At 40.9% G+C, this 14843-nt stretch overlaps 1 protein-coding gene across 2 annotated transcripts in view; it reads right to left on the reverse strand.

The window, feature by feature from the left end:
- LOC121321149 (anaphase-promoting complex subunit 10-like) overlaps nucleotides 1-14807 on the reverse strand; it is a 34860-nt gene extending 20053 nt beyond the window's left edge. The window contains exons 1-4 of one of the 2 annotated variants that reach the window (XM_041260052.1): nucleotides 14721-14807; nucleotides 2761-2878; nucleotides 1216-1306; nucleotides 979-1099 (exon numbers count right to left, since the gene is read on the reverse strand). In XM_041260052.1, coding sequence (XP_041115986.1) covers nucleotides 979-1099; nucleotides 1216-1306; nucleotides 2761-2878; nucleotides 14721-14807 — 417 coding nt within the window. Of the gene's footprint in view, nucleotides 1-978; nucleotides 1100-1215; nucleotides 1307-2760; nucleotides 2879-13252; nucleotides 13387-14720 lie in introns of those variants that run through there. The other variant, XM_041260058.1, reaches the window with a different exon arrangement.
- Between the last annotated feature and the right edge of the window lie 36 nt (nucleotides 14808-14843).

Here is a 14843-nt window from a genome sequence, read left to right on the forward strand (position 1 = left end):
CTGCTCATTTTATTATGGTAAGTCACTGTCAATTAATATTAATTCACGTTAATACGAATTTCAAGGGGTCAGCAAAACAATATAAACTGATTTATAAATTTATTTTTATCAGGCGTTAAAGCCAAATGCAGCCTGTCAGTTTATTGGTGTTACAGTAACACTGAAATCAAATTTAAAATTACAGAACACTGAAAAGTATTATGAATTTAAAAGTACTAAGCATTTTATTGAAAACATGATTGTAGTGAACTTTTTAAAAGTATACATTGCAACTTGAAATCAGCGTGTCCCTTTCTGATCACAGGGATTTTTAAAATCACAAAAGAAAGTCATTATCAACATCAGGGTATTGAGCAAATCCGAAACGCTGTTCATAGGCCTGTATTATTGTATCCCGTTCTTTCAGAACGATTGACAAAGTGTGTGGGAATGCTGAAATTAGCAGCTTCCTCTTTCTTGTATGGTGGTATATTATCCAACCCTTTCAACACGTCCCCTTTTGTCTGCAAAGACAGAGCACGTTTTTGCGTGAGCACTATGGAAAATCTAAATGCATCATAAGATCTGTAGTCCCCAAACAGCACTAAAATACAGTAGAGAGGCTCTAATCTGGATGTAAGTGAATACATTTACCAATATCATTTACACTCGGCTGATCAGACTTGGGTGTTTTGTTTTATTCACATTTCTTCCCTGGGAGGGCCAAGTGAATTTGTACCAAGAAGTCTCTTACAATATGCGACTGCTAAAGTTGGCCAGGACCTTGAAATTCATCTAATCCGAGTTCATTTCAACAAGATCGGACCAATTTTAACCCAAATTTTTCAACCAACAATGAATGTCACCTCATGGTTGTAACCCATTTAATATCCACAGAAGATTTCCCTCCCTAACCTTAGAAATCTCACAAGCCAATGCAGGGTCTTGGACAAATACGCTTATACTGTACTTGTTTTGAGAATACTCTTGATTTCATACCCTTATCTCTTGAAGATTGTGAAAGTTATTCCCCACTCTGACAGAGATCTTGCGTGGCGTGTAACTCTCGTCCGTTTTGAAGTCTGCATAAATACCTAGCATCTTTACTGTAGTTTTTACTCTGCAAAACAAGATGAATAAACTAAACATCAAATGCAGAATATATATCATTAAAATATATAGCTAGGACAGCACTATAAACGTTGACTGAATCTGGACCTAGCACATAGCACCTACCTGAATTGGATATTGATCAGGTGAGGCTGAGGGCCGTCTGACTGCCAGTAGGTTTCCAGGTTGTCATCACGCAACTTATCAATACCAAATCCTGAGGAAAAATTATGGTATTTGCTTTTAGGATGTAAATTAATGTATTAATCATATTGAATGCAGTTCTTCCTCCCTTTGAAAAGTAAGTAGCAAGGCTCTGAAAAATATAGCATTACACGTCCCCCACTTTCTTTGAATTTTTTTTTTTTTTTTTTTTTTTCTACAGCGATTTAAAGTACCAGTACCAAGTACCAGTGTTTCTAGCCGGGACCACCAGGTGTACCAGTAACTATGTGCAATCTTAAATGGCTGTTGTAAAACCGAGACCTACCCCATTACAACCAGGTTTATTGCCTCATTTTACTAGAAGTATAAATGCAAAACTGCGTTGCTTTTCTCTTTGTGATCAAGCCAAGTGAAAAACAGCAATTCAAAAACATCAAAATCCCAAGGTAGCCAATCCTCCGAGTTTGATACCAGTCAAAATGTCCCATTATATGGTATGTTTCCCCCCTTACAACATTTAGTGATGTAATTTCCTCCCAGCCCGAATTCAGACTATAGGATTCAGGCCAGTCCGAGGAGTGAAATCGAACCAGAGAATTCGGACACCCACCCAAACTGGAAGCCAACTCGAGTAATTTAAAAACATGGAAACTGAGGTGTGGGGGGCAACCCAAGCATGTGCCTGGGTTATGCGGTTCATGGAAACGTGGTAATTGGCTCTCATAGTGTACGGGCAGCTCTGCAACATACAATGCCAAATCAAACACTTCAATGGCTTCATTTAGCTTCAGATTTATCTGGCAAAATAAAATATTTTGTGAAAACCCAGGATTTCTTTTTCAGATTTATCTGATGAATAATAATGTTACAGAGTTAGGAAATCGGATTTAAAACAAAAACAAAACAGGATTTGTTAAAAATGCAGATTTAACATGTCAGCTAAATGCCGACTCGCCTCACCAAGTTTAAAAAAAAAAAAAAAAAAAAAAAAAGATTTAGACTGTTCTGACTTTCCTGTTCGGTACCACATCATGGATCATTATTGCTGTGTTATTTGTTTGAGAATGTGGGCATTAATCCTTACACCATCGTGCAATAGCACTGCCATTTTCAAAAGAGATTTGAAAACAGTTTAAAGTTATACGTTTAAAAAAGTTGTCAGGATGTTACAATTAAAAAAAAACTGCAGGTACGTCACTTACAGTAGTAGCAATATGTGGGGATGTAAAGCATTCTATTTTTCGGAACCCTGCTACTTACTCCAACCAAGAAATCAGAGAAAATGTGTTTAATCAACAGCATGCTTCTTCTCAGACATAAACAAGACTCATGTTGCTTAGCAGTTTGATCCATTCCTGGTTTTACAATGAGTTTAGTAAGACACATGCGAGCTTGTTACGTATACACTGTGGCTATTCAAGCTTGTAGTAGAACTTGGAATGGGTGAAACTGCTATGTAATAGGAGTCTTATTTCCACAGCTGCATCTGCAAATTAATAAACTGACCTGGTTTACATGATGATAAGGACCAAACGGCCTGGGAACCTATTTCCCGGATTGTTCCTGTTCTCTCCAACTGCTTGGGGTCGGCACCTGGTGGAGTCTTGGGAGCTGTTGCCATTTTCTAAGGAACACAAAAGGTATACAACAACTATAAAACTAATTTGTCTTGTCAGCATGCAAACATGCAGTACTGTAACTATCACATCAATAACATGTTCAAGTGATTGTAATCGTAGTGTACTTTCACCCTTTATAGAAGTCTCAAAATGTTCAGTTCTGAAAGAAACACAAGTAGTAAATTTGTATTTTTTCAAATATGATATGGCACTAAACAGAAATCTGTTTGCAAGCCATGCTTTCAGTTTGTTTTTCACTTGTCATTTCACCTGGAGGGTGAAATTGTCCCCACCCCTTCAACGGCTTATTTCCTGTGATTACCCAACCCGCTTCTTCCCCTATTGACTGACATGCTCTCTGCCAGTAACATGCTTTGACCCAGAAGACACTGCTGAGTGCCGCAGAAAGTGCAAGCGCAGATAATAAAGGAGATTTTCCTTTAACAAAGTAGTGTTTTAAAAGAACAAAATACATGTGTTTCTTTGAAAGTCACATTTAAGACCAAAGATATTCTGAAAGGGTTTTATTAGCAGGAATTACTTTTACACTGAAGACATATGAAACTACTTGCTTGCACATACATAAGACACTACTATTCAACATAGATCGCTGCTAATGTTTTTGTAATGGCGGCAGTGTACAAAATAATTTTCATCTGGTTCATGTCTAGTCACTATATAGGTATCAGATGTGCAGTTTAGAAAGAAACACTTCATAGAAAACACAGATTATTAAAGAAATCTCTGTTTGCAAGTCTTATTTTCTAGTAATCTTGCACTTCCTTGGTCAAGTCACCTGGAGCCTTCTTTTCTGTCATTAAGCAACCAGCTGCTTCTGTGCTTTGAAGCCAATAACTTGCTTTTACCCTGCACAGGTTAAATGGACTAAGAAAGGAAATAGTAACAATGTGAAAGCAAGACAAGCAAAGTAGCAAACTGAGATTACCAAATCTTTTATTTTAATAAATTGTTTCTTTCAAACCCGCACATGCGAGACCAAGCGAATGGATGTGAACGACACATAAGATTTAATAAATTCTCTCATTAGCTACAACCACTTAAACTTCCCTCCCCCAGAAACTGTATTCTTGACAAGTCAATTCTAGTGTAGCAGGACATTATGACTCAGTGTGAATAGTTCTCTCCCGATACAATGGAAAATTGATAATTGAGGTCTCAATGGAGAACGCTGTCTTTGCAGATAGAAAGAAATAAATAAAAACAACTCAGGCAATGGGACAATTCAATGAAACCTGGTACTGAACATGGGTGGTGATTATATATTATATATATATATATATATATATATATATATATATATATACACACACACACACACACACACACACACACACACGTCATGCTAATTATACATTAGGATGATACAGTACATGAGGGCACCATATCCTCAAACAAGGCAACACTGGTTGAATTTGTTTGCGATGGCTACTCAAACCCTACAATAAAGATAAAGTGCAACCCACTGTGCCCCTGTACCCAGGCACTAAACCCACCCCAAGCATGATAAATATAACATTTTATAAATCATAAGTTATAGTATTCGATACTTTTAATTTGAGCTATTTAACAACTATCTTAAATGGTGCAGGAGATTAAAAATGATGGAGGTAAAAGATGTAATTCCCCAAAATCTGTGGTGAATTTCTAATAAATCATTGGGCAGACAACAGAAACTTCTTGGATTTTTCCCAGATCTCATTAATACCATTATTTTGACAAAAATCTGGTGCATGCTTACAGTTCTTGGATTTTGGTCTATCTGAGATGGAATAACCTCAAATGAAAAAGTAGAAAGATTTACCATAACATTTAGTAAAGCGGGCTACAAACTAGAATAGCCCTGGGCCATTGCTGCTAAAACTGTTACCTGCATTACTGCTGTCCCGGAATTGCTACTTATTGCCAAACCAAAATCCCTAATTAGGAAAGCCTAAAAAAGTATCCTGCACAGCATGAAGTCTAGAATATTAAAGCATTATATTTAAATTTTAATTCAATAAAGTAACTGATAAATAAAGCAATACATCAATATATGTTGTGGCAAGTATCACGTTGTCAACTAAGTTAAGCACATTTTTGAATTCCTCCTACTGTAAAACATTGTATTGCAGAAGATGGAGCTCAGATGCCTTGGACAGTTAGACCGTTTAAACGTGCCCTTTCCAGTACAAAGGCACTTAAATCGGTTAAATTAAATCTCCGAATGGTTACTCTGAATAATGGGACTTATTTACAGGTCTAAATTTTGACTCCAGGAGCGGTTAAAGTGGAGGTATAAGGTATGCATACCGGTAAGAAACAAAAAAGATTCTAGGTAGAAAAAACATTATATACTGTAAACTGCTGCAGAATACCCTACCTGGACCTTTAGTTTTGAAAAAAAAAAGAAAAGAAAAGACCCTTTGACTTGTGTCTCAACATAGCGCGAGTATGTTTCACCTCAGGTCATACTCTTATTCTCCGGAGGCACTTCAACTGTTGGTCACTGTACACGCACACTATGTACTGTTATGAGTGTTGGAAATCGTACCAGTGAAATCCTACTAATACGTTTCGTGTTGAATTTCGTCCGTTTTATTCTTGTGCGAGTTTTATGACGTCAAAATTAAGAGAGCGATCTAGGTCTGCAATCACCGAATCACGATTCCGACAGTTTGGACAACACAAAAAACATCAGACCTACAAAGTCGGTAACCAAGCCCAAACTAAGGCCGTGTCCACACTATGCCTTTACCGTATTAGCTTAAAAGCATAGTGTTTAAAAAGGCATGTTATATCAAAACGCAAAAATAACGTTCTTAAGACTGCCGTGCAGGTATAATTAGTGATATAAAACGGTCATGACCTTTCACGTTTGCCAGCTTTTGTTAAATGACAGCCCATTCAGTACGAGGGGGAAAAAAAAGAAAACTAATGGTGAATTAAAGAGCAGTGTTTTAATACTGTACATTTAGTCGCTCTTTACATTTAAACAAATGCACACAATTTATTACAGGACAAATACGTTTTGTATATTAATCTGAACGAAACACTTTGTTAATCTAAAAAAAGAAAATGCATGAATTGTCGACTGATGAGAGTTATCAATTAGGTTGCCCAGAAGAGGCAGTAAAACTGCTCAGAGCGTCAATTATACATCAAATTATTATTACTTCCTCTCCATACAATAGTACATACCAACAGCACTTATCACTATGCCTTTATCGCCCCAGTGGACATAGGTCAATTTTATCATGGCACACTGATATTGCTGCCCAGTAGACCTTCAGAGCAGATGCAGATTTGCCCGCATCAAACAGGTGTTGAAAGGAGGTTAGAATTGTATCAATAGGGCAAGTCACATGATTGGTGCATTGCTGGGGGTCACAGTCTTGGGAAAACCTTTCATTTATATGAATACTGGGCTCTAGTGCTAGGCGCCCTAGCAGACTGTAGTGTCTCTACCACTGCATCTGGCAAACCTCGTCTGGACAGACGGCTACGATCAATGGCCAGACCCAGAGATGGAGCTGGGCTGGGTTCGGGTGCCATAATAACCCCTCCGCTTGGCTCAGGAGGTCCTTGCGGAGCAAGAACTGCAAACGTTGACCCAACAACAGGACAGCAAACCAGGGGCACCTCGGCCATCTGGGTGCAACCAGCAAAATCTGGGCTTCTCCACCCTGATCCTCTCTAGTGTCAGGGACAATGGCAGTAGCGGAGGGAGCGCTTACAAGAGCCCCTGTGGCCAGGGGTGAGCTAGCGTGTCTACTCCCAGGGGACCCCCTTCTCTCTCTCTAGAGAACCACTGGGGGCAATGAGTGGACTCGGCTGTGGCGAAGACGTTGACTTGTGCTGTACGAAACTCCCAAATTTGTTTCACAACCTGAGGGTGCAGTCTCCACTCTGAGCTGTCTGGAGCTCCTCTGGACAGGAGGTATGCTGCTCTGTTGTCCACACCGGGGAGGTGAACCGCCCTGATGGAAAGCAAGTTTCTGTGCGTCGAAGACAGGACTCTGTGTGCTACATGGTGAAGGCCAGGTGAGCGCAGGCCACCTTGGTGGCTTATGTAGGCTATCACTGTCGCGTTGTCCGTCCGCACCAGCACGTGTTTGTGCACTAACTGCTGGCGAAAATGAGATAGCGCCAGGGCTACTGCAGTGCTTGAGCATTTATATGCGCTTGTTGCCAAGGTCCCTTCCACTGACCTTGTATTCCCCTCCCATTCCAGACCACTCCCCAGCCCAGGCTGGAGGCGTTTGTAGTGACAACTTCCCTTCTGTGAGGGGAGCCGAGGGGGGATCCGAGGCGCAGATTGCCAGGGCAGAGCCACCACTCCAGTGTCTTCTGGCATTGTCTGGACACCCCCACCAGCCGGTGTCGATCGTGGACCGGGTGCACCTTGAGCGTATTCACCCAAGCTTGAAGAGGGCGCATTCTCAGCAGCCCTAGGGGAAAGATGCTCGATGCGGCTGCCATCAGCCCCAACAACCTTTGAAACATTCTAACCTGTAGAAGAGCATCCTCTCCAAATTGGGAGAGCATCATTTCCAACGACCGAATCCTGTCCTCTGACAGTGAGGCAAGCATGCTCACAGAGTTCAATTCGATCCCCAGGAACACTGTGGACTGAGACGGTGCAAAGTTGCTCTTCTGTTGATGTATGGAGAGCGCTAACTTCGTCACATAATCTATGACCTGTCTGGTGTGCGCCTCAGCACGTGCTTTGGAACGCGGACAAACTAGCCAATCGTCCCAGTAGTTCAAGATCCAAATACCCCGCAGCCTGAGTGGAGCCAGTGCTGCACCCATGCACTTGGAAAATGTGCGGCGCTCCAGCGAGAGGCCAAACGGCTGCATCAGAATTCTTATGTGTTGCCTTGAAAGGCGAAGTGTAGATATTTTCTGTGCACGGAACGGATCGAGACATGGAAGTAGGCGTCTTGCAGGTCGAGCGATGTGAACCAGTCACCTGGCTGGACGGACTGGAGGATACGCTGTGTGGTCAACATGTTGAACTTCCTTTGTTTGAGGAACATTTTGAGGACCCTGAGGTCCAGAATAGATCAGAAACCGCCGTCACTCTTAGGCAACAGGAAGTACCTGGAGTAGAACCTGCTGAGGGCATCGCTTGGGTTTACCAAGCGCACATCCAGGGTTCGACATTAACCATGGCCCGGGGCCAGTAGAGAGCATAGTTTGGCTGGTAGTTATGAAGCACAACAGGCCCGACTGGGCCGGTTACATTTAACTAGTATAATTTATTGATTTCAGCGCTTTCCTTTTGGCTTATTGGTTGCTTAGTTGTAGAAAACCCGATTTGTAAAAGATGCGCCGCGGGAACGAGTACCAACACAACACTTCAGTACGCAGTCTCAGATTCTGACTGTACAACAAATATGACACACTGCGGGAAAGTTATGATTAATTCATAGTTATGTTTTTAAAAAATGGTTTGTAAATTAATTTTCAGATTTTTGACACACTGGCCCGTTTTCCTGGATTCATGAAACGGAAGCCATATATATATATATATATATATATATTATATAATTATATATATATATATATATATTTACTATATGCACTATATATATATATATATATATATTTACCACATTACACTAATATATATATATATATATATATATATATATATATAGTGCATATGGCTTCTGTTTCATGAATCCAGGAAAACGGGCCAGTGTGTCAAAAATCTGAAAATTAATTTACAAACCATTTTTTAAAAACATAACTATGAATTAATCCTAACTTTCCCGCAGTGTGTCATATTTGTTGTACAGTCAGAATCTGAGACTGCGTACTGAAGTGTTGTGTTGGTACTCGTTCCCGCGGCGCATCTTTTACAAAATCGGGTTTTCTACAACTAAGCAACCAATAAGCCAAAAGGAAAGCGCTGAAATCAATAAATTATACTAGTTAAATGTAACCGGCCCAGTCGGGCCTGTTGTGCTTCATAACTACCAGCCAAACTATGCTCTCTACTGGCCCCGGGCCATGGTTAATGTCGAACCCTGGATGTGCGCTTGGTAAACCCAAGCGATGCCCTCAGCAGGTTCTACTCCAGGTACTTCCTGTTGCCTAAGAGTGACGGCGGTTTCTGACAACTAAGCAACCAATAAGCCAAAAGGAAAGCGCTGAAATCAATAAATCATAAAGAATGTAATTATGAAAAAATATGAGGACGAACATTTAGAGTGGAGGCTTCATTATAACAAAGAATAAAAAGTAACGTTTTGCCTTGTTTGGCGTTCGTTTCCCAGACTTACAGATAAAACTGCAGCTTTATTTGTTGTGAATTCAACATTTCGTTTAAATCATATCCAGTCTCATAGTAAGATGTCCCGATGGATACTCAGATAATTACAACTAGCCATCAAGTACTGACATCAGATGAATCGAAGTCAAGTTACTTTGTTTATTCAATAACCTGTAAATAATTCAAAACAAGGATACCTGGTTGTACTTTTAATGGTCAATGCAAATGTTGCCATTCACAGAAAATCAATAGTAGATGTTTTACATTGAACTGCAGCCCAGAGTAAAAAAAAAAAAAAACTTCTTTCCAATGACAAGTATCTTGCCTTTTCTTATAGTTACTGCCTTGTTGTGCTTAACATTTAGTATGTCTTTATATTCATCATAATGTTAAATTACCTTTCTAATTTCAATGTTACCCAAGTTTGGATTACTTCTTTTAGCACCTGCTACAGTATATACATGTTAAATGGCTGAAGTAACACATATTGAAAGGCTTTGTTTAGGCACTTTCTTTTGAGACGTGGGCTCTCTTTGGTTTCCATACATAGTCAGGAACATAGTGAAAATAAAAACCATCATGAAAAAAACAAACATATTGGGCCAGATAAAATTGCATCCGGGCCAGTAAAAACACTAGCTCAGTGGCCCGAGGGGCCAGTAGTTAAAAATCTAAAACGTAGAGCCTTGACAGTGTGCTTCTGTTGAAGACTGGTGATCTCCTGTTGAAGGAGAATTGTGCACGCTGGTCCAACGGTGGTAAAGAGCACAGTGGAATCGCAGAGCGTAACCGTGTCTCATAGTCATTAGCACCCAGAAGTCCTGCCGCTAGCTGTGACTGGTAGAGCACCAAGATGGATATGGCGTTTGCCGCTCTCACTGACAATGCCGCTGAAGCATATGCTTTCTTTAGCATTGTATCGTTCATCCTGCATGGCTTGGATGGGCAGGTAGGTTCTTTATCTCCTCTGGTGAAGGTGGACCCTTGCACCAGCACAGTGACCGTGTCGCCGATGGGAGGGAACGTGCCCAGGCCAGCTTCTTGGGCTCCGGCAGTGTACAGCAGGGACTCCGCTGTTCTGGAGCCAGAGGGAGCAGGCGCTGGGTGGTTCCATGAAGAGCAAACCAGATCCAAAAAGCCCTCACAAAAAGGAAGGGCATGTTGTGGGTGCCCTTTTTGTTTTAAAAAAACAATTCCCCTTTCCCTCCTGTTCAGCAGGCCAGGGAACATCCGTGGCAGCAGCTGTACGCTGCATCAGGCCACGGAATTCCTCCCTCTCAGACGTATGCGGATGGGACGGTATGGAGCCCCCCTGTTGTGGCCTGCCCGACCGAAAGTGACTTGAAGCCGTGAATGACAGCTTGCCAGGGCTTGAGGATCTACTTGGTGCCAGAGACGGAAAGCGGGAGTGGGGAAGCTGGGGCTGCCCAGTAGCAGGGGGCAGTCTCCCCTGAGCCTGTAACAAGGTCTCCAGCATGGTTTGCTGGGCTCTAACAGCCTAAGCCAGCTCCTCAAAGCGCCACTCTGCAGAGCGGTGGGGTTTCTCCGGCGACACAGAAGGGGTGCGCCTGCGTCTACGAGCGGAACGGGAGCGGTACCGCTGCGGTGATCGCCCTCTCGAGCGGTGTCCACCGTGATTCCGCAGAGGGGCGCCTACACCTCCGCACTGGTGGTGGGGTAGGGGAGGGTGAACCAGAGATATGGGGGAGCTCCCTAGCCACTATAGTAGGCGGGGTTCCAGAGGCCCTTTGAGAAGGACCCTGGACCACAGATCACATCCTTCCCTGTCCCGAGGAATGGGAATCCCCCAAGGAGGAGTGTTGTAAGCGCTAAGAGAGCCCGAGGCTGAGAAGGGCATGTAGGCCAGAGCTGGATGGTAGCTGGAGCAGAGTCAATTGGTGTCGGGGACGGCGCTGCGTGCCAGTGGGGTCACCCTACAGCACCACAACAGCTCACGTGAATCAGAAACAGTATAAACTACACAAGGTAATAAGAGAGAGAATAAAGCTTCGCGCCAATCTCTGTAGATGAGTCTACCGAAGCGAGACTAAGGCAACTAGCAATCTCAAAAACACTCGTAATAATGTAGCTTACCGTAACGAATCCAATTTCAAGGTAAAAAACGTACAAATGAGGCAATTTCCAGCACAATCTTCAGTAGGTCCCTGATAGGGCAGCTTTTTTTATATATGCTCAGTGATTGACGGGGTCAGAGAGGCTCTTCCCATTCGGTAATGGTTGTCATTCCACTTGAAAGGGAACCTTGTATCTCACTCTCTCCGTGAAGTGTAATAGAAACTCAACCATGCCAGGGCAAATCCTTCAATCTGTGATTGTGGTTTCTGCTGAACTGGCCTTGACAACGGTAAACGTCTTGGAAACGTGATTATTATTATATAGAAAATGCATACTGTCAACCCCTTTTGAGCCCAAGTTGTATACCACAGCTTCCAACCCTTTAATTCGGATCTAACTCAGAAATCACAGTATCAAAAAAAAAGGAAGAAAATACAGAACTTCTCCCAGTTTATTAATTGAAATGTGCAGAAACAAATTGTCATGTTCATTATTATTAACATCGTTAACATTATAACAATGTAACATTATTGCCATCGTCCATAATGAACAGGAATCAAGCTAAAGTCCAGTGTACATGGTGCAGGGGTTAAACATGAGCTTTGTTGTTGCAGTCTCTTGTAGCTTCCTCGGCTGTTTCAAAAATTGCTGGGGTTACTTTCAACTTGAAGCAATGATCACCACAATTGATTTTGCATTTCAAGAATGCAGTTAAAGTGTCAGGAAGCATGCTCTTTCTGAATTCTGTTCGGATCTTGCGGACCAAGGAGAAGGTTTTGTTGGCGGTGGTATTTTTGCGAATTGCTTCAGCCTTTTTGAAAGAAGCAATCAGTGACCCGCGTGCCCTGCGTGTTTTTCCCTGATAGTAACAATGTTAAAGGGACGTCACCTGATTAAAAATAAAACCTAAAACTTAAAGTACTACCTGTTTGTGTGTGTGTTCACATTTACTTTTTCCTAAAAACTTATTTCTTTTTAGCAATATGGACCTGTATTTATTATGGGGCAGAACATTACTTTAAAATAAAATACAGTGCATGGTGGGATGCTATCGTATTAATTTCCACAGTTCACTGCTGCTAGGAACTTTACCGAACTATTTTAATAGTGTGTGTACGCATTAAGACCGACTAAACGTGAAACGGTACTTCAATGTGGACGCTTTGAGCTGGACTAATTAGAACGGTATAGTGTGGACAGGGCCTAAATCAGCAATTTATCAGACAGGATCTTCAATATCTGGACAAGAGCAAAGACACTACCCCGCAAATATTAATTCTGTTGATTACCCTGATTGTTGAAGTAATATATATATATATATATATATATATATATATATATATATATATATCTGATGCAAACAAACAGTACTACGTTGGGTAGCATGGCGGGGGTAACCCATCGTACAACATATTAGGGCAAATTTTCGTGGGGTTTTCAATTTAACGTCAGTGATTTTATATATATTATATATATATATATATATCTATATATAGTCTATAATGTATATATATATATAGACCTTTTATGATGCATAATCTAAAAACAATTGACAGAAAAATAATGTTATGTTTGCTATAGCATTAAAACATTAACAAGTTTAAAAATATATTGTAGACGGTCTTTAAAAAGCTCCGATTGAATGTGGTAAAATCATCCAGCACTTAACACTACATAAGACTGACTGTAATCCATTGAAACACAGAAAGGTAAAATGTCGTTATTTTATACCTATATATAGGTTATTCGGTTTAACCTTGGTGTGGAATTGTTTTTGTTCTTACCTGTTCAATTTTCTTTAATAAAATAAAAATGCGAGGGCTGTTTTGTTTGTAAACGTGTGATTAAGTCTGTTGTCTTGACTGCTTTACTGGTAATGCCACGGATAGGACACATGAACGTCATTATCACACTGTCGATACATCAGTGGTATTGTAGCTAAAAGCAATCGTGGATTTTTGTGATGACCAATGTGCCAGTGATTAATTTGTATTATATTCATAAGAACAACCATAACACAAACCTGGGTCAGCCGATATTTTCCTCACAAGCTATCGTGGCTAGCTTTCGAGATCCAGTTTAAAGAACCATGGTTTTCTCCAAAGAGCACAGATCCCAAGCCGACTGCCGCTGAAACACTTCAAATCTCCCACTCGCACTGTGCGTGCAAGTCGCTCTATGTGACGTATACCTAGCGGCAGGTTCCGCGCACCTAATCGCATCTGAGCAGGCGCACTCGAGCGCCATCTTGTTTCCTGTCTCTCAATTGCAAAGAGAACACGTTGTACAAAAAAAATAGAGAAAAGGCAGAAGCAACTACGAATGTAATAAAATCAGATTTCTTTTTTTTAAGCGGAACCACCGGGAGGCTGTGTAGGGGGTGAGTTAGTACTATATTATAGTTGTTAATCAGTTGTGTTGTTAGTATGTGTTAATACATTCTGTTAAGTGTTGGTGAGGCTGTGCCCATGTGAGGCTCAATTTGGGTTTGAATCGGTAGCTAAACTATTGACAAGGAAACCGATAGGGTCTCAGGGCCTGCGATATGAAGTATAAATACTGCTAGAGTTTAGAAATAAGCTGTAGCTTTTTGGTCACGGGTTATTTATGTGCTTTCCATTGATCACTTCAGACGTAGACTGGAGTTACCGTATTAAAATCAGTAAAGATTGATTCGTAGCTGCAGGCCTTAGCCAGCACACAGTCGTCATCAGTATTGATCGTCTTTGCTTTTCTTCGGTAAAGCGTCTAGAAGATGATGGCTTTCCTAGGAGCTTCTTTACAGTTTTGATAATTGTTAGCCACACAGTTAGTTGGCACCCCCATATGAAGTGGTCAGTGTGATATTTTTGACAAGTCATACTATTTCGATTTAACAGCTGTGCATTTAGTTATCTTGATAATCGAAATATTGGTGACTAACTCAATTCGTTTTGGCTGCTACAGCAGTCCACCAGACACTTGTGTTTTTATACTTAAAACACATTAAGAATGATCATTATTACCATGGAACTTTAGCAGTACTACTGTTCATGTGATTGGCATAATTGGTTCCATACTGTGTTATCGAACTCTTCACTACATTGTAATCTGAAATTAGGAATTCTTAGCTGTCGTGACATCGGGTTTAAACTGTCATGGATTGATTGCCATACACTGGCGATTGAGTGATTGTTTTTGTCAACAGGTAATCCTATTTTATTTTTGTTGTGTGTTTTTTTTATTTTTTATTTTATAAATATGCATTATCAACTTTGCTTTGACGTAAGACACAACATCAACTGGCCATGCATAGTACGCACACAAAGCACAGCGTTTAGCATTGAGGGAGTTATATTTAGCAGAGACAACACAGATAGATCTCTGAATTATACGCGCAATTCCCAGAGGTGTTCATTCACGTGACATTACAGTTCTATCAAAGTATAAACACATTACAATATTGCAAAGTATTTAAATAAAAACCCACTTCTATTAAAAACAGTACTTACAGTTGTGTTTACATGCCAATGATTTTTCGGGATAATATGAGTGACACTAACTGTAGCTTTTCTCTTAGTGTGGGTGTGGCCTTCCATCTTCTCAGAAACAAGATCTGCTGAGATAAAAGCACA

This window comes from Polyodon spathula, chromosome 1 (genome assembly GCF_017654505.1).
Source record: "Polyodon spathula isolate WHYD16114869_AA chromosome 1, ASM1765450v1, whole genome shotgun sequence".
In the NCBI taxonomy this organism is placed as follows: Eukaryota; Metazoa; Chordata; class Actinopteri; order Acipenseriformes; family Polyodontidae; genus Polyodon; species Polyodon spathula.